Here is a 21,329-nt window from a genome sequence, read left to right on the forward strand (position 1 = left end):
CTTATAGACAGCACATAAAAAAAAAAACATACAGAAAGGATTAAAACTGATAAGGCTATGCTTTCAGTGTGATATTTGATTGCAAATGAATGCACATATTAAGATCTAAGGGAATAGAAAACAAAACAATTGTACAACAGTTGTTATAGTTAAAATGCAACAGACTTTATGACAACACTGTGCCTGTGAACACACATTACATTCTGAGCTGAACAAAAGACCACTATAATGGTACTGTATTCTGGACATTTTCAAACCATCCTTTTAACAGCAGAAATTACCCAAGCAAGGGCCAGCCTTTTAAACTTCGGATTTCTTTGCACCATACAATACATACTGTAAAATCGTCAGGAGTTTAAGTGGACTGCAAGTAGTTTAATATACATGAATTTTGAAACTTCTGTTTAGGATTTTCACAATGTAGTTTTTCCACAAATGGTATCTAAATTTCCACATTACTTAGCCACAATTTGGATGTAGTCACTGTAACTTAATAGCGAATATAGATTTTTCACCAGCAGATACAAAGCAACATTTTTTAATACTGAATTAATAACTCTAGAATGCATTTTTGTAGTATTGATGGATTGTAAAATATTGTATCTATCCCTTAAGACCACTTTTGTATTATCATATTCATTAGATATTTTTCCCCAAAATTTGGAATTATGCATACTCAACCAAGATATAAATAGTATTATACATTTATAACCAAGAAGAGCTAATCTGTCATTAACAGAAAGAGAACAGTGTTTGGTGTCCTGCTCACATCTTCACAAGGAAGCAAAGACTTAGGTTTATTAGGCTTCTCCAAACAAAGCCTGCTCTGTTTTCTCTCCTGACTCTACATCTACAGTAACATCCAACTTTGGTCCATATATAGCAATGGGGCTGGTACACTATGTATTTGTGTGTGAGTCATGTAATGTAGTTAACAGAAAAACATCTTGGTGATATCTACATCACCCTAATTCTGTTAGTCAGACTAAAAATTGGGCCACAGACCTCATACGGGGCAAGGCTTGCAGTTGGTAACATGTTTTGTGTGTACTTAGTATTTACAGCACTTATTTAAAAACAAGCTTTATTTTTATTGTTTCTTTTAAGCTCGTATCACCAGCTGTGATAACTACATTACGTCAAAAAAATCTATTTCCAGAAACTGCTGTTTTTTTAAAACAGGGAGGAGCAAAACCTCCTCCTGGAAGAGAGACAACGTGCATCATCCCATAGTGCAACAACACCCCACCCTGCTGGAGCTTTTAATGTTGGCAGGAGCCACTGACAGAAAGACTGCCCTACTGTCTTTCATAATTTCTTGTATCTATTTCTGTGGACCTTCTGGGACCACTCTGAAGTATTTTCATAAAAAATTCCTTGTCCCTGTCAAGTTCAGTATGGCATAGACTGAAAGTCTAGTTGGCCACAAAAGCCAACTTTTGAAGAGCTTAATTCTTATTTACTATTCGAAGGTGACAAAAAAAAATGTAAATGTAAATGTTTACACAGCTCACAAGTTATTAAACATTCAGATTGTTTTTAAAGTGTCACAGGAATTCCTCATGTTAATAACATACCAAAATATTAACTGAATTTGAAAGTGCTACAGAATTTATCATAAAACATTTTTGATGCAATCATTCTATACGAGCTTAGCACTATATGAAAAGCACAATGGTACATTAACTAGATAAAATAAACAGTCAAGATTTTAAGTTGACTGCCCATTAGATGCATAAACCACTGCTAATTAGTAGCTGTGAATATGAGAGGCAACACAAAAGCTGCTGTTGTTGAGGCCATAACATTCAGAACGTAAATCTGAACTCTTCCAATTGGCACGGCACACCAAACCTACAAGTTATAACAAAGAAAGAAGTCAAGTTTCTTTAGTTTTCTGATGACCAAACTGCCTTTATTACAATTAATGAAACCCTAGCTCAATGTAGCACACAACTGAAAGGTGAGGCAACTTGCAACAGAGCATGTCAAGTCTCACCTATTATCAGAGGAGGGTAGTACCTTAACATTCACAGACATTTAAGATGCTGAGCAACGGGTAATGCCAAGGTGTTTTTTTTACATCAGATACAGTATATCAGTGACCCACATCAATGCATTCATCAATTTTAACAAGTGGGCAGAGTAAACTTCAGAGTAAAGAAACACTGCTTTTTCTACTCCTTACAATCAGATGACAAGAAACATCTTAAGGCCAAACCTATAAAAATTACTCTCAGATTGGAGGAACTGGCCTATTTCTTTCTTCCAATATACATCTAATGTCCACTAGAAACGAATTTAACAAACAAGTTCTCAAAATCCATTTGAAAATGACATTTCAACTGATAGATGTTTTGCTAGTATATAGAATGACACATGAAATGTCATATACTTAAAATTGAATAATACTAAATTGAATATTGGGAATTAAAAATGAAAATATCACATATTTTACACCAGATCTTAAAAACAATTCTTCTTCTAAAGGAAAAAGGTTACTTCCTCTAAATTTGAAACAGCTTGATATCTTAGAAAAAAACAGCAAATTTAAAATAGACCGTATCAACCCACTTCAGAATATTGTGCTAAAAACAAAAGATATTGAACAAGCAGAAATTACAACAGAATATAGCATTGTTTAAATCAAAATAATTTTACTATCAAAAATATTTAATTTCTAAGTGACAAGGGTAATGGAATAAATATTTTAAGATTGTTTTACAAACTTTACAAAAAATATGAAAATATTTGAGGCCAGCTAGTTTCAGTTGGTGTATTTGTAAGTCACACCATGAGGGTCATAGTTAATGTCTTTCCTTACATTTGTCACCTGACATCAGCTACATCACTTAGATACTTAATTTAAAAAATGTTATACAATGAAATTCTGCTTTAATTTCATTTAATAATGGGATGCAGGTCTGCACACCAGATGCAAATCACAAGATTTCGATCTTGTTTAGATCACGTAACAATAATTCTTGAAGAAGTTTAAACATTAAGATTTCTGTGTTGAAAAAACAATACAAGAATATAACTTCACATTTAACAAACAGATGTACAGCTTCAATATAAATGCCTTTTATAAACACTGTTCTCTTTACACTGCAGCATGTTCAGGTACTTTAGTATTGGTTATATTTTTAAGTGTTTCTTCACTGGCAGTGGAGAGTGGAAAATTATTCAGAATTACAGTACATGTTCATGGAAAAGACAACATTGCACATACATTCAATAACTTGGTGACAAGGCCTTTCAGACTAGAAAAACCATTAAGACAACCTTCAAGTTTAAACTGTCACTTTGTTTTACAAAAGAATATAAAAACATGAGGATCCAAGATAGGATCATTCATATTCAAAATGGTTGTTGACAAAATGACCGTGAATATCACAGAAGAGTGACTTTCATAAATATATCTATTTAATATTATCAGACTTAAATTAAAATGTATACAGTATATAATATGTACAAGTTCAATTAACTTTAATACACAGGTTATCTGGAACCAAACGCATTTCAGTAGTGCTCTGTGATTCAGACCAGCTCAATATGAACACACCAAACAACAAACAATGAATTATTTTATTGCTGCTAAGATGTGCAACATACTGTAGTACTCTCATGCATGTAGTATACTAAGCGTCACAGGCCACATTAAAAAGACACTGACCTCATTTATTAACTTCAAGACATTTTTTAAGATTAAATGTACCAAGAGATCTGGATAAAACAACTGCTTTCAAGTCCCTTCAAGCAGAGAGAACAGTCCACAGACCTCCATATTTCTTTGCTGGATTTAGGTGATCTTCTCAATGGTACTTTCAGCCTACACATGAGAACCATAATCATTTAATAGATACCAACCTTATTTATTCACTGACGGCTATATTGCGTGTTCCTTTATACACAAATGGAACCATAGCAGAGAGAAACACGACAATGGGAGGTCAATAATATATACAGGATGTAGGAGCCTTACTTGCTGTTCCATGGGATGCCCCCCTGAATCTTTGTTCTTTCCCCCAGAAACATCTCCAATGATTTCGATATTTGTTTGGCATTATAGATTATAAACAGATCAGAAACACCACCCACAATCTCTTTTCTCAAGCATAAAGACAGAAAAAAACATCACAATGATTTCACTTGGGTCACACTAAGCTTTTTGTACTCAGCTTTGCTAGAGCACAAAAATCACAAGACAGCGAGAAAAATGTTAGCTGTATTGTAACTGCCTTGAAGCACATCTTTTCAGATGATGTTAAATATACTACAAAATCTGGGGTGAAACAAATATCCTTCAAACAGTCCTCTGTATTTGTTTGCAGAAATTATGTCATATTCTCAGCAGTACTTTCAACCTAAAGCATGAAACGTGATATAATCACTTAATAACTCGTTCAGTAGTTTCACTAGAAACCACTGTGGCATATCATGTTGTCAACAGAAGTGACTGCAGGATAGCACTGGAGGTCTCACAGAAGCTTTAAATAAATTGACCAAAAAATATGAAAACTACAATATAAAAGCAATTAATTTTTGCATTACAAGGGTTATATGTTGCCCAAAATGTCAATGTAGAAATTCAAAAATATTTTCCACTGTCTGAACCATCTACTAATTAATGCTTTTAAGAAATTACATCCTGAACCCTTTTAAGAAGGGTGATAAATCCAATCTTTAAAGTCTTAGCTTTTTAAGAGACAGAGCATTTTGAAAACCTTATACATGAACTTAAATATTGCTTTAAGGTGTACTTTACTGATAAAAGAAACAATGAGAAGTAGCATAACATTAAATTTTAAAAATGTATGCACCATTTTACATGAATAGGCACTGTATTTGAAGACTGCTTCTGCTTCAGTGGAACTTTAATAGAAGCAAAGAATAAATTACTGGTATTTTATATTGAAAAAATGAATAATTGCATTACAAATATCACAAATGACCATTTAGAACATAATCATGATTATGACATTAAACGTGCATTCATTTTTAATGGGGAAAAATCTATGAAATGTGCCCATATATAGGATAATTTACCAAATGATAGATGGATACTTTATTGATTTCAGAAAACAACATTCTTTCTTATCTTTTACCATGTTTGGCAAAAAAATGTTTAAAGTGGACTGAAATACATTTTAAGACAAATGCATACTAAATACATGTCTGCTTTAAAGTACTATAAATATACTGTACACCACAGAATGCACAAAAGGGTGAAAAACACAAAGTGGATAAACTTGCCATTCCTTCCAAAAGAGATGGAATAGGCCCTCTGCCTCAGGGCTGTTCGATGTAACGGTGTGCCTGAAACATGCAGGCTGCACCCTCTTCTCAAGCAGCTCCTCAGATAAAGCAGGCAGCCTGTCAGTTAGGGTGTGGGCTCTCAGCACTACTGCTATTTCTAGTGAGCAGGTGCACTTCGAAAGAAGCAGGGCTAGGAGCCACAAAGCATTTGTGCTTGATAAGACAAAGTTTGATTAAACTGCATAATGACTATATATATACACATTTAATTGAAAGGATAATTGAACCTAGCATTTAATGTAGCAAATAAATTGGTCACTCAGAAGTGATCATACATGAGGAGAAAGCTTTAGCTGATCTTCTCCAAGTCTAACCTGTCATCTGACAGATGTCTGAAGAATCCCACCCATGCATCTGCAATAGCTGACTTCAGAGATGCCTCAATTGTGAAGACAAAAGAGAGAGGGAGACAATCGGGGATTTTACCCCTTATGTAATCGTTCTGAGAAGAAATGCTGCTATGTGGTAAATATTTTGTTTTACAGGAAAAACATACAGAAATATGGTCTCAAATATGGTCGAAGAATGAGTTATGAATTACACATCACAATGATTGAAACTGGGTTACTACCAATGACCTATATTCCCTGTATACAGGAATTTTCACCAAGCTATTCTTGATATACTTATAGTAAAGATTTGTTTAAGATATTAACTCGCTTGGAGGCACTGGGTTAGCTCAGTGTAAGAGAAGTAACATAAGGAATACAAAAAACTTTCGCAAACTGTATTTAACTATTTTATTCCGCTGATGTTATTGGCTTTCTTTTGGCAGGCTGCTCATTATCAGAGTGGCTGACACAGTGATGGGGAAGTGAAGGAGGAAGGCAGTGCCTCCATCTGTTTCTTTCCATTATCCTACCCCGCTATTCTCTCTCTTCGCCATGATCTCCCACGGCTTCTGTGCGGACATTAAAAAAAGACCGTATTGCTGTCCAAGCCCCTAACCAGAGTTCTCCAAAAACAGTATTTCACGCCATATGAAATGTAGCCTATATATACAAATTACACCATATTAGCTCGGGTAAAGATTACTAAATCTCTTCCCAGGCACTAAAACAAGAACGGATGGGCGGGTACAAGCAGTCAATTAGCTTGGCCAGCACAGTAAACCGAAGTACAAAAGAACTCGATATCAAGCCTCGCCGTGCTCTTGGATTTTGAAACCACAATAATCGGTAAAAAGTCGCCCTTACAATTAACGGAACCCAGCATTCATTTAAAACACAATGGCTGGTTCTAGCTATCTCTAGCTGTAATTATTCAGCCTGTTTAAAAACGGACATTATCATCAGGCTTATCCCAATAAAATATACAGTATAACAACAGTGCTAAGACAAAATGTGTTCATTTATAAGCAGACTGCAATTCACATCAATGTTTTTTTGTTCCCAAAAAACGAAATCGCCCTTTTAAATCCAAGGGTTCCTCCCTGTTCATCTGTCAATGAAAACACCTTGCAAACGACTGCGCATTTACGGACCCTTGCACCGTTATTTAAGATCACTGGTACCCAAAACTGACTAATGGCTTAAAGTGTCCCGTTCATTATTAATCCTATTTCAAATACAGCATTAATGAAGTGCCGCCTTCAAAAGCATTCATTCGTCAAAAAAAAGGAAGACGGCTGTGTCCATTGTGTTTGTTGTAATCCTTGTCCTTTCTATTGCTGCCACCAGGAACGCACACATACAAGGCAGCCCAGTTTTTTTTTTTTTGTTTCACGTCGCATAGGAAAACCTACTCTTCGTACTTACGGTGATCCGAGGGATATTTTTCTTTCCCTGGTATCCGGACATCTCGGTTCCGCTATTACGTTATTACAGGCGATATTGTTTGTTCGTGTCTTTATAGGCGTGAAAGGAATGGATGCTCGGGCTACGTTGCACGGAGCAGGTTTGACACTCGCTCGACTCGACCCGCAGACACAGCGCACACCGCCACCAGCCACACGGACCTCCTGCGGCAGCCTTTCAGCAGCAATAGTCTTCGCTTCAGCTGGCGAACCACCACGATGGCAGACCTGGGAAAAGCTCTCGGCTTCAATGCAAGCCTTTTCTTTTCTGCCGCTGCTGCACCAAACCTACCCAGACGGACACAGACACACTGGGAGAACGATTTGCTCAGCGGAGGCCAGCAAGCATGCGCAGTGCCCCGCCCTGTTCCAACAGAAAGCCCCCCATCCTCCCTCCTTTTTCTTAGCCTGGGATGGCGGCGGCTGAATGGTGGGGATAGTTTCTATAGCCTCCCTGTTCAGAATGCAAATCACAGCACTTGCGCCGAGTCCGAAAAACCCTTGTTGGATCGCCGTCTCTCTCCAATTTTCTCTCCATTTTTCCATTCAAAATTCCAAACTTCATCAATCAGCTTTAGATCCCATATGCCAACGGCAATATGTAACCGTATCTCATAGTGCGCCTCACTGTAGCCGTTTTATCTGATTGTTTACTTCATGTTTTTTTTCCCCCTTTTTACTAGCAAGCCTTCATTTTTATATTCTGCAGATGTGGGAGATCTTTACACCGTACAGAATATCGCAATGGAAAAGAACAGATTGGAAAAGGATTGTATTATAAATACTAAAGCGTAGTATTACGTAATAATACCATTAACAACAAGACGAGGTTTGAATTTTTAACTGGTTTTGCATGACCCGAATGTGATTTCTCCTATATTTGTCCGAAAAGGCCTGCTGTAAAATACCATTACAGATATCCATCCATTGCCAGAAACAATATAATCTTAGTGAGGGTTGCAACCTTGAGTTAATCAAGACAAATAATAATTTTACAGACTTTTTAAGGCTAATTCTTAATTTAGTCTTGACAGCTTTACAAGAAAACCTTTTAAACCTTTTTTTATTATTCTATAAAGATGGCTTCAAAGTATCAGGTCATTATTATTTGCAATAATGAGGTTGCTAGAATCAGAAAACCCAAGTGAAAATTAACCTTGAAAAAATTGTTAGGGCAATAGGATTAGATATTATTTGGAAAAACTGACCAATTCAAAAGCAAACTGATTGAAGTCCCCCTTTCTAGATAAGCAAACAGACCACAATGACTTACTGTACAATAAATACACTTTCAAACTTGCTAGTCTTTGGAGTACGTTTTTGCTGTAATAGCTTTCAGCATATACAACGTCCAGTAACATTACCAATCTAAAAAAAAGATTTAAAAACTTACTGTCTTAAATAATATTCCCATGAGTTAATAATTTTGCAATACAATAATCTTCAAGTAAACAACCGTGAAAGAACTGCCTTTAGGGTTATGAGGATTTTAAGAGCAAGCAGTCGCTCAGTTCTGCTTCTCAGCGAAACGTTGAAAGCTAATTAATCTTCACTCCGGCAATTGATAGATTGTACATTTTCTCAGAAATTAAACGAGGGAGTGTATTACATACGTTCATTAGATAATGGAAAGCAAGCCTTTAAAAGTCGCTAAAAGGAATTGAGAAGTTCCGTTTTGTTTTTACTCATTCTATTAAAGAAATGCTTCATTATCCTTTACCACCAATCAGTATATAGGTATTACCCCAGCAGCTTGTGGTGTTTTTTATTTACTTAGTAGTGGTAATTGATCACAACCAATTACTAATATTAGGCCTCCTGCTACTACCAATACTGCTACGAAAACTACTGTAATAAGAAGGGGCATTAACAACAAAAGTACCCGGTTGCTTTGTCTGCGGTCTCCATGAACCATTTTTCTCTTCGCTACTTCTTTTGCGAGTATGCTGTTAAAAAACCTTTCCCTATTCCCTGTTTTTCAGTGATATTATCTAACTACTTCAATGTAAATATGTATTTTATATAATACGGAATTCTTCTCCTTTTCAACAGCTTCTTCTTCGGGTCCGTTAATTGACGTTTCAAATTATTTCTGCACGGGGGCGGTGTCACCTACAGCAGGATACCTATTGTCATGGCAACGGTAAACTCGTTATTTGGTTCTGCAGTAAACATTAAATCAAGAAGTTAATTAAATAAACTATAAAAATAATTAACTTTCTCGTGTATTCAAACAATTATGAAAATGAAACAAAATATTCTCAAATCAACAAAAAAGAGATGATCTATTAGATGTTAATAATAGTATGCACCATAGCATTCGAAGCATTTTTAAGAACTGTGTGAACCTTTACAACCTGTTTTATTCATATTCATAATATAATCAGATAGATATTGTTATATGTCAGTATATTTAAATAACCATTAATATGTAATTCAAAGCTGCCTATTTTCCAATATTTGTCTGAACAAGTACTACTCTTCAGCGAATGAGTCTTGTGATATCAGGCTTTTCTCCAGAGCACAGGGACATTAATCTCTGTAGCAGCCTCTTGGACTAATGTGTGCCGCACTGTAATGAACCAGTCAGCATTCATTTTCAGGGTGTGTCAGCTGTCAGCTGGAGTTTCCAGCAGCGCATTAAACAGTTTCTGTCTCCAGATCCCAGAGAACTACAGCCCTGAATGGTCCTACCTTCATCTTAAAATTCTCTGTGATTTCTGGCATAGAAACAATGGCAGGTAAGTCTAGTTAAACCAATTACAAATCATTAATTGCTCATGTGAATTGATATTCATTTATCTCAAGGGCTCTCCCAAGTGAGCATCACTTGTTATAAACATACTCTACTCTTCATTGTATACTAAATTAAGCAATTGCACTACATTAGTTTTTACCTGATAAACTGTTTTGAGACAGTATAAAGCACTGGGTAGAACTCTCGATTCATGATGGGGGGTTGTGGGTTGAAATATGAGATGAAATGCTGCTTTTAAAGCTTTCATCAAGGTACTTCGCTTCAGTAAATACCTAGTTGAAAATGGTTGCAGTACCAGGTAGTCATTGTAAATGAGAATATGTTTTCTATTGACTTACTAAGTATCTGGAAAAATTAAGTATTACATTTATAAAGTCAAGCTGAGGGTCTGCAGAACAGTAAGGGATTTTTCTGTGAAAATAATTAACTAGTGTCCCTTACATAAAGATTGTTCTTCCTCAGTCAATATATTAGTGTCTCAAAATAAAAACCCATTCTCCCTCCCTCCTCCTCTTTTATATATTTGTATACTGCAGATATACATCCATGCTGGCATGCATATCCAGTATATACTGTACCCCATACTGTACATAAAGTATGCACAGTTAGCTCCACATTAATTCAAGCAATATTGACACAATGTAACAAAAGTTAGAGTTAACAAAATGCAAGTGTACATCCAGTATTTAATATATACATTTCATTGTCATACGACTATCAATATTGGATATCACAATAACATGTCTGACTAACATAACTGCATAAATCTAAATGTATTCATGCCTTATAAATCTGTTAAAATGTAGACAATTCAGTCTCCCTAGTGATTTGTGTTAATCTGGTAGGTGGACAAGGCCACAGAACATTTCTAGAAGTTGCCCTGATTGTCGTTGGGAATTTGAGGAGAGTGAACACAGAAGCAAATCATTCAGAATAACATTATCAAGGGGGAAGTTAGAGAATTATTCAAAGATCTGAGGTAAGTAGTTATTAGCTCACAGACTCTTACAACTACAAGACAGTCTATAAAACTATCCTCTGTTGTGTCTATCATCCAAAAAGTGAAAGCTGGTAAGATGGTTGATCCACCAGGAACAGACTGTAAGAAAGTTTTACTCAAATGTGTTGTAAGCAAAGTGGATTGAGAGGTTAACTCACACCTCAGAACAATAATCTGGAGTCACTCCATGTCAACATAAATATAAACAGACATGAATTTGCCAAATGAACACATGACCACACGTCCCAAGTCAAATGGGACCAAAGGATGTACTGTAATTGTTTTAAAACCAAATTAAGTTTTTTTTTTACCAGTACAGTGTGATTTATTCAGAAATGTAAAGTTCATATTGAAAAATAGATTGTATGAGGTACTGTATGGTTAAAGCTCCTTACTGAGTAGTGTGTGAACTTATTAAAAGTTACAGGAAGCATGTTCACTGTGTTATGTAAGCCATAGCAGGTTTAGAAAGAAATACTGATTGTTGCAAAATGAATCATTCTGAACATTTTATATTTAAAAAATTGTTTAATATTATATATTAATATATTAATATATTTAATATTGTTATTATATTATATTAATGTTTTAATGTTTTCATGTATTTATTCTACAAATACAGAATGCACACTTGCATTCGTTTTATGAAAGCAAATGATCCGTTACATTATATCAATGTTCTGAATACATTTGTATATATGGACATACTGTACACACATACATACGGTATATAAAACATTTACCCAATTTCCATGCAAACATCTTATCTTTAAACTAAAAGAATTTTAAATCTAAAATGAAAAAAAAACATGCATTCATTTTGAATTTCCATGGAAAAACATGAAAGTGCATTTTTTTGCATACCTGAAAACATTTCACATACCTGAAAAGCAAAAGTGTTTGTTTAGGAATCAAAGGGAGTTGGTATTTCTTTAAAAAAAAAGATTTGACAGTTTTTATTGAACATTACCAAAAATACAATATGTGATTGCTAAGTCACTGTGTTCAGGATGTGGCCTAGCAATGGGTGTTAGATCACTGAGCTAGCAGAACAAGCTCTGTGGTCCTTTATCATTCATAGCATCTTGCGTGTCTTACACATTAGGATTTCTTTGCTTTTATCCTGGTCCCAATTTTCTATTGTATGTATTGTTCCTTTTTTTGGCTTGTCACAACAGCTCGTTAGTCTCTTGATGGCTCTGTTGGGAAAAACCTGCCAATTACCTTTTCAGTAAAGTGAAGATTTGGATCAATTTTTAAAGTTTATTCCAGCATAACTATTGGTTTCTTTTTAAATATCTACATCCACTTTGTCCAGTTTACAGACGTTTACAGAAGATGCTGGGAATGCATGATATATAATCTAAAACAATCTCAGTATTCATAGTATAGTTTTTATAAAAGACAAAGACTGCCCTTTTTTCTTTATGTTATGGCTCATTGAAACACTGTACAATCTTTAAATCGTGTAATCTTGTTATAAAACAAATTGAAAAATAGAACTGGAAATTTTAAAACTCTTTGGTAGAGAAATACTATTGCACTAGTAGACCCCATCTGCCATAGTCATTACATAATCCTGTTGGACACTCTATACAGTACAATGTGTTTTATGAGGGAATATTTGAAAAAATTGAGACAATAAAAGGACAATACTAAAGACCAGAGGTGACTCCCTTGTTTTTAAAATCCTGATCCTGTCTGCTGTTTCAGTGTGGTTACTACTTGTAACACACTCCCATGGTTAGTGTTCATCACTGCACACCTGCACTAGTTGGATTAGAGTTCTTCTTTTAGGAATTCATAGGTTATACAGGTGTGGGAGGAGGTCTTGTAACATAAGGACACATTTGGAACAAGGTCTAGATCAAATGAATAAATAATTTCTCGATATGATATATACAGTATGTCCATATGTAATGTGATTGCTTGTGGAAACACTATCATATCTGGAACTAAACTGGACACTTAAATTGAGATTTTACTTTGCCTCTTCTGTACTTTTTTGTGTAGTGGTGTCTTTGTCACGGTTAGACACCTTAGTGTTTTTTTTTCATCTGAAGTGCATGCTAGTAACATCAAATGAAAGATTATCTTTCTTCCACCAGGCTTGAGTACATCCAGAATTCTGCAATTCATGTGCTATAAAAGTACTGTGCATCAGCACTTCCAGTGAAATTCAAAGTGAACTTTTCTGTACACATTTATTGAAGGATTAATTGCATGAGTATAATCCAGATCTTAATCGAAGGTCTACAGATCTAAGATCCACAGGTTCAGGACATCTTACTTTGATGAAGACCATGCTCCGTTCAGTGGGTGAGTGAGTCTACTTGTGTCTGTGGAACTGGCTGCCCAAATCTTTAAAAAAAAACTGGATTGATTTTACTTACGGTTTCACAAATTTAACTTCCTGTACTTTTTCCAACATTCTTTTTTGATTCTGTTGTTTATTACAGTGCAGTTAGTGCGTGTTGTTGCATATTCTTTGGGTTTGTTGAAAAGCAGTCACAAAGATTAATTATTATTATTGCTCATCTTATGAGCATTGCCCTCTCAAGTCCTGGAGAGCCACAAAGGTCAATGTTCAAAGGTTTATTGGCCTCTTTAATGGAGAGACAGGGGCCACAGTTCAACACGTTTTTAAAATCCCCTCCCATGTGAGATTTAACAAACTGACAGAATTAGTCTGATTAAGCAAATAGTTGGGTTCAAAAAAGCAGAATGCCCTGTGGCCCCGAGGGTGTAATTAATTCTTTGTAAAATGCAGTTGAACTAATGTTCATTTTGGAAAATGAACTCTGGCAATTGAATCGATTTATACATTAAAGGTTTGGGTAATACAAAATCTCTAACTATGTGTAGCCACTCTGGACCTGCTGTATGGTAAGCCCCTGCATTTGTTCTTTGTCCTTGATACAAGCGTTTGCTTCTATAAAAAATCCAAGTGTAGGATACGAGTGTGATGTGACCTGTCCAGAAAGTTTTCTGCAAACATATGTACAGCACAGTGCATTTATGAGGTGATGCCTCTCTGAACCGGTCATCTGCATCTTAGATTTGCTCCATTTCATCACAAAGGAAGACTTTCGTAGACAGAAGTTCATTTCTTTCCCCTTGTACCCTTGATTGTCTGTAGCTCTTGTTTAATACAATGCCACAGTCATTTTTCTTCATTTTTATATCAAACATGAAATTAATTTTAAAAGGTGCAAAATGGCTTTGACTTGGATTTTCTTGTTGGGCTTTTCTTCCTTCAGGCTTGTCAGTGCTGGATCCAACTTTACAGTCCCATTGAGAAAGAGTGGCCCAAACTGAGGTTTCCTAGATGCATATATAATGAGGGGGAGGTCTTTTATATTTTTTCTAATCACCGGCCAAGAAGTTCCAGACACAGGTGTACATACAGACAAAATAAAAAGACCCAAAATAAAAAAGACCCCCATCTGTTTAAACAGAGGAGAATATGTAGGCATATCTCACAATTGCACGGTGGATGTGACTTTGCAAATGCTGACAGAGCAATACAATGTGACTACCTAATTACTTAAAAATGCACAAAGAAAAAAGGGCATTATGAAGCTACAGTGCAAAGTCATTATTAGTTAAACGATTCCAAATGGTATTGTCTAGTCATCAAACTAACATTCCATAGCAATAAGTCCTCTGGCAAAGAATGGAAATTTTAGCAAGAAATAACGATCAATAGGAAGTGCTTTACAATTCTCCCATAGTTTCAGTCCATTTATTTATTATTTAATTCAGGCAGACACAAGAAAGCCAAAAACATCTTTGACAACGAAAAGATGCACTAGTCCGTTGACGTTACAGTGCACAATGGTACACCTACCTTGTCGTTGAGGTTCTGTAGAGCTTCCTTGCCGGTGCCTCGCCTGATCTCCACCTTCCTCCCCGATTCCAACGATGTGCCTCTGGGATAGCCCGTCTGGGAGATGTCCCTCTGCTTGTCAATTACCCTACTGTCAGTCCTGCCACCGCCCCGGCTCCCTGAGAGCGAGTCGAAATCTAAGGTCTTGTTCTCAGTCGAACCCTCCACCGGACAGAACATGCCACAGAATTTCTGCCGCGGTTTGGGGCTGCCTGATCCCATGTTTTTAAAAAATGCAGGCACTTCTTCGGTGGTCGACATCTTTCAATGTGTGCTGCTGCTCGCTGTTGTTGCTGCTACTGCTACTGCCACTGCTGCCGTTGTTAAATTTGCACAGCAAATAGCCGCCTTCACCAGTTTTGGTGCAGGTGGTCCTCAGTCACTACAGGGTGTGCGGCGCAGTAATCTTCAGCCCTGAAATGCAATATGTAAAGAAGGGAAGTATAAAAAATCACGATACACCGGTACGTGAGATGTGTACTTATTTTTCAATGCGCATGGTATAATTTTAGGAGAAGAAATAAAGAACACTATTTCATATTCGGAATTTATCCCAACTTTTATATTTAAACATTTTACAGTGCTCATTTCTTTAAGTTTAGCACTATTTAGCACTATTTCTTAATTCGTTTTTATTCAAAAATGGGCGTCCAATCTGTTGCACATACACAAACAGACAAACGTCAGTCATTCAGAGATGCCGAGCCCATTTCAATCCCTAAAAGAGAAAGCCAGAGGCTCTTAAATAAACGCTATAAATAATAGTCAGAAGACACTGACAAACACTACCGCCAGTGCTGCAATTAACAACAGACCCTCTTGCGCTCTTGGGTGCGGAGCGAGGCAGCTGAGGTAAGAAGTTCCAGGCAAACAGGAGAAGTAACTCCGCCAAGAGGAGAGCTAGAGCGAAATAAAGAGAGAGAGAGAGCAAAAGAGAGAGGTGAAGGGGTGTTCATCCGGAAGTGATGTGGTGTTGATGGTGAATATAATGTACTCCTGTATATTGTATGACTTTTAACTCCTAATGCTCTTATAGGGATTTTAAAATTATGGTTTCAGTTGGGGGAATACAGTGGCAATGTAGCTGCATCTTACTAGTAAATGCGTGTTTGAGCATCCCTTTGTCAGCACGCCGTGAAATGGTCTGTGAGCATACATGAAATGCATCGAAGCCTTTCAGTTTTTTTTTTGGTCAAAGTGAAGTTTTGATAATCAGTCGTTTGTTATCAAAAAGAAATAAATAGCAAAACTACGTGTTGAAGCAGTAGAAAAAATAGATGTATTTTTTTAAAGAAGTCAAGATACAGTATGCGATCAACGAAGATGAGTGAAAAACGGATCTACTGCGTTTTGTTGTAAAATTCAGCATGCGAAATGTTCTGGTTCTGGGTGCGATGCAGGAGCCATGGCAGGTGTCTGTTTGAGCTGGTGTTCATTTGGTGCAGGAGACGAGACATGTAACCCAAGGGAAAACCTGCCCAGCAGGCCGCATTGTGCGTGCCGACTTGCATCGTCATCTCAGTCTTGGGCGCTGTCCCTTCAGCACCAAGCAGTCTCTCCACAATAGCCGTGAACTTTTGACAGCATGAATCTCTTTGTAATAGCAAAACTTTCAAACACATATAGTTCATCTAATTTTTCATCTACCCCAGTAATACACTTAAATAAATTAAAAAAAAATCAGTTTTGAAAACAAGTTAAATACGTGTTGGATCCTTAAAACTCGTGAAAATAAATTTACGATATGCAAATATATGCAATTATAGAATGGCGGTCATCTTTCTATTATGTACTTATAACGATGTTACTAGTGGTTAGGGAAGAAAAGAAAGCGTATCTCAAATCTTGCGGCCTGATTTGGAAATTCGATCATTATCTTCTCACACTTTATACTTTACCTTGTTGTTACAACACCATGTCAGAATCAGAACCACCTTTATTCACCAAGTACATTTCATGAACAAGTAATTTACTCTGTTGTACTTGGTGCTGCAATAACATTCTACTTATAACATACACAAACAAGACAATATACATAATTGAGACAGTGCACATACTTTATAACGAGGAAATATGATTGAGCAAAAAGAAAACCCTTGGAAAGATGCTGTATAAATACAAGGTGGTTCTGGGTATAATAGACCAGTAGCGTCTTCCTCAGGGAAGTTTATGAAACAGGTGGTAAGGTTGTGGGAGAGGTCATCTTTCCTGCATGTTCTCACATAAAAGAGACTATAAAAAGCATCTTAATGCCTGATTGTGTACATCATTTTCAACGATAGGAAAAAGTAAAATATTGAGATCAAATTTTAAAATTCCTTTGATTCAGTCAAGAATAAAACATAAATTATAAATTTTTATTTGACATTTTAACATTTTATTTAACTTAAATTCCAGAAACCCATGAAAATAGTTTTAATATTTATCTTTGAATTGACAATGAACTAGTTAATAATAAATAACCTAAAGCTTAAGTTACAAATACAATGTCTCTGCTAACACCCAAAACCTAACAACCCAGTGCCATTTCTACACACCATAACAGGCTAAAAATATAAACAAGAGGAGGCTAATTGACCCCTCTTGCTTGGTTGCTACTCATTGATTGATCAGAGATTTAACATATCATCATTATTATTTCTATTGATTTTACTGTAGGTTATATGAACAAAAAACAAAACTTAATAATAAACAGAATGTTTAGTTGATCATTAAGGTTGTGACTGGCTTGCACTGCTGGACAAAGTGGCCACCCATTTTAATTATTACTGTATGGCGATGACTTGTCAATCTAAGTTCCCTGAGTATTTCCTTGGCTAATATACTGTATCTTTCAACCACTTAAACAAAAAGTCTAAGCATGATAGCAATGGCAGTCATTCTGAGAAGGAAGGGGGGTGGGGGAGAGAAAGAGTAAGAGGTCAAGACACACCCTGGCAGAATGACTAGTAATATTCTAAGCACAGCTTCAAGGGTTAGACACACACTGTTTTTGTTCTCCAGTCAAAGAGACCTTGCAATAATTGCTGTAGCCAAGGCACCGTTTCTATAGAGACGAGGTAGCAAAGGGTCTGTTGCCCCTCTGAAAGAACAGATCCCTGGGGTATTATGGTTTGGTGTGTTTATCTTTGTGTGTGAGCATGCGTAGAGGGAAACGGCCTTGTGAAACAAGAAATATGGGGGAAACATAAGTGATCAGATATTCATTCCAAAAAGCAGAGACTTTCTAATATGCAGCTTGTGAAATACTGCTCTTCAGGCCTTTCAGGAATCTCCTTTATGCAGGAAGAACAGGACAATAGATGCATTGGAACATGAATGTCTGAAATAGAGAGTGATGTGAAATGATGTAGCTAGCTACCTGCCTGTGCAACTATAATAAATATGCACACGGTGCATGACTGTACTCTCTATTTATCTGTGCCCCAGCAAGACTGAACATAATTCTACATTAGGTTTCCTTTCAAACGAGTCTAATACATCTGTCAAAAACAGACGTATCTCTCCCGTTATTCTTTATTACTTCATAAAATGAAAAATGTGTTAGTGTCATAAAGCTCAAAATCACATTCTGATATGAAATTTAAAGAAACAACAATAAGACGCACAGATAAAACAACGAGATCATAGGATGGAATAGATGTGCATCTCTCTCTCACTGCAGATACTTGAGAACAGCACAGGAGGAGTTAAGGTACCCAATCATACTTTGCCATTCCCCGCCTGGGCAAAACAAGGCAGAACTGGCAGTGTGGGCAGTTGCTGGGTGCCAGCTCTGAAGCAAAAGAGTCTTTTCATGTCTGCCACTCAAACAGGGCAACACTGTCCTGCACAGCTTCTCTCTAATTATATTGCTTCCTCGACAGGCTCGTCCTCATTTGGAGACTGACTGCCAGATCAAAGAAAGTGGCCACTGTTGCAAAATGAATTCCTCTGTCAACATTTGAGCATGAGCCATGTGAAGCATGATTGAACATGTCTGCTGTTTTTTGATCTCAGAAAATAAAAGAAGGAAAAGTTCTTAACATGAAGGAATATTTTCTTGATTTCCCTTTTTATTCTGTATCCTATTGCATGTGCCGTATTACTATCAGGCATTACTTGGGAAAATAAAAACATAAAAAAGTTTAAAAGACATCTCTAGGGTCAGAACAGGAGGAAGTGTAGTGAGGAAGCTCTGAAGCCTTTCTCACAGAGGAGCAAATCCTCCACAAATTATTTCTCTCAATTTTAGCCAAGTACGGTAAGTATTCTTGCTGGGGTGGAAATTGAAAATGGTTGAAACACGGAAATTCCCAGTAAACACAGTCAAGGAAAATCCTTGGGACCATAAGCAACAATGTGTCAGGAAGTGCTTTGAAAAGGAATACAGTGTAAAAATTGGCAGTGCATATAATAACCAGGGCTTGGACTAGAGGTTATATCCCTCCTGTTTTTAAATTTCTGCCTTGGCTGTTGCTTTCATTTTGAACTGGTTTTAAGGTCGCACTGTAGAAATACCAAGTAGAAAGCACTGCATAGCTGAGAACTATGCAACCTACACAAAGTGCCACCGTACTTCCTTGCCTGGCTCTATCAGGACTCTGAGCTTTTGAACATTCTCAGCATGCCCCTGAAAACAGGCAAGCCTTTTTAGAAAGGAACCCCCCCCATCCAAAATTCCTCATGCTGTGGATATAGTTTTAAAGCTCAGCAGATGTCTTGTTCCTTTTAGTGGCATTTGTTTTCTTATGAAGTACCTCAAGACGGTAATTATTATTATATCAATCTAATTATTTAATAATTTCATCCCAATATATCATAAACTACATTAAGCAATAGGTGGGGACTCCCTTCATCCAATTTAGCCATTTAAGTCACTCACCTGGGTGACATGCAGCAACCATTATGTACAGTACCAGCAATCCCAGCACACAGTGCAAATAACAAAGAGGCAAGAGAGGATTCTTGAATCTAGAACAACAGAGTGCCACTAATCTTACAAACAGAGCAACAACCAACTAGTCACCTTTGTTTAATTTCTCATTTGAGAGACAGCACCCCCTATAATGCAGTGTCCCTGATAGCTACAGTATGCTGAGGCATTGGTTTGGAAATTATTGTCCAGGGGTAAGAGTGCCACCTACTGGTCCACCAACACCACATACAGCATCAATCTGGTTTTACATGGAGTTTTCCCATCACAGTACTGCTCTGCCCCAACCTCGTTTTGCTTCCGAAACTACAACTACGTGAGGTTACGCTGCTGTTATGTATTGTTTTAGTTTATGTAAAGATTTGTCCTTGTTTTGAAATAGCATCTGTCATCATCATTCTGTAAAATAACACTTTCTGTAAGTTTTTAACCAAACAAGAATTGTGTGTGACAATAGCAGTAAACCACTTTAAACACAAAATTAAAATATATTTTAATACAGTTGATAGAATCCTTGAATTTCACATTAGAGCTAGTAGATACCAAGATTTCACGTAATGAAGTGTCTGAGATCTTTAATCTCTAAAAGTACATCTGTATGTTTAAAACAGACTTAACCCAGTCTTCTGTGCTATGCCTTGGTATTGCAGTGAATCAATCAGGGATTTGTACAGGTTGGATATGTTGCTAAGAAGATATTTTCTCAGTGAATTTGATGTCTTATTGATGAAATCCTGGATCACCGCCTTTTAAATCATTTACGCCATTAATTCTACTTCAGTGTGATAATCAAAAGATACTCTATTTATACTATTTAGTTATTGTAATACAGTGCATACCTTTATTTAAGGGAGTCCCTGTGTTTTGTATTGTTTTTATTTGCATCCTTTTACTGTGAGTTGAAAATGGCAAAGACACAGAGTTCTTGGGGACAACAGACATTGTTTAAATTGGACAAGCATCTTACCTATGAAAGAGCTCTCAAGCAAAAAAAACTACAGTGCAGCCAGACTGCAGTGGCAGTTTTTGCTCTCTCATTCTTTCTCCTAGACACCCACTCCTCCCCTCCCCATCCTTCTTGCCCCCCCATACAGAACCTCAGAACACCTGCTGCCATCCAATAGCATTGCTGTAACCATTGGCTCCTCCCAATGCAGCGCTTGTGATTGTTGCCATGGGTAACAGGGTGTTGGCTGCATGCATCTCCTATAGATGTACTTCATGATGCACTTCACCACAGCACCTGCATAACTCAGTCACATTCAACACTTCTAAGTAAAGAACAAAAAAGTGCTATCTAGGACTGTGAGCCATTCCTTGCAGGTTCTTGGTGTCTTTATTTTTAGCTGAAAACTAGAACAAAATCATGTTGTAGTACTCTGAACTGGGTAAGTCTGTCTGCAGGCCCAAAAGGCTATTTTTATGTATTTCAAAGGGATCATCTTTTGGTGAAATCTGCACTGTTAACCTCGTGCTGCTGCTGTGGGAGCTACTGGATTTATGAGCCCAATTGTACCCTTAAAGAGAAATACAATATATATGCACACCAACATATTGATGAAGCTTGCAACGTATAGCTTGTATATCAAGGATGTAATACACAGCTTGTACCCTCTTTATTACATAAAACAATAAAAGAAAAACATACAAATA

At 36.7% G+C, this 21,329-nt stretch overlaps 1 protein-coding gene and 1 long non-coding RNA gene across 7 annotated transcripts in view; one reads left to right on the top strand and one right to left on the bottom strand.

Moving 5' to 3' along the window:
* The window catches only part of LOC102689507 (dihydropyrimidinase-related protein 2), a 31,335-nt gene extending 15,664 nt beyond the window's left edge, over positions 1-15,671 (bottom strand). The window contains exons 1-2 of one of the 5 annotated variants that reach the window (XM_069180417.1): positions 15,577-15,671; positions 14,723-15,175 (exon numbers count right to left, since the gene is read on the bottom strand). In XM_069180417.1, the coding sequence (XP_069036518.1) occupies positions 14,723-15,022 (300 nt within the window). In that variant the 5' untranslated portion in view covers positions 15,023-15,175; positions 15,577-15,671. Of the gene's footprint in view, positions 1-7,076; positions 7,468-8,996; positions 9,187-14,722; positions 15,176-15,541 lie in introns of those variants that run through there. The other 4 variants (XM_006625717.3, XM_069180411.1, XM_069180429.1 and 1 more) reach the window with 4 other exon arrangements.
* Positions 9,596-18,786, top strand: LOC107077129 (uncharacterized). Of its 2 annotated transcripts, none has more exons than XR_001478241.2 (3): positions 9,596-9,855; positions 10,718-10,851; positions 18,628-18,786. It is a non-coding gene; the product is annotated as an uncharacterized lncRNA (long non-coding RNA). The 2 variants fall into 2 exon arrangements; XR_011182451.1 differs by lacking the exon at positions 18,628-18,786 and adding an exon at positions 12,981-13,067.
* The last annotated feature ends 2,543 nt before the right edge of the window (positions 18,787-21,329 follow it).

Source organism: Lepisosteus oculatus, chromosome 2 (genome assembly GCF_040954835.1).
Source record: "Lepisosteus oculatus isolate fLepOcu1 chromosome 2, fLepOcu1.hap2, whole genome shotgun sequence".
NCBI lineage: Eukaryota > Metazoa > Chordata > Actinopteri > Semionotiformes > Lepisosteidae > Lepisosteus > Lepisosteus oculatus.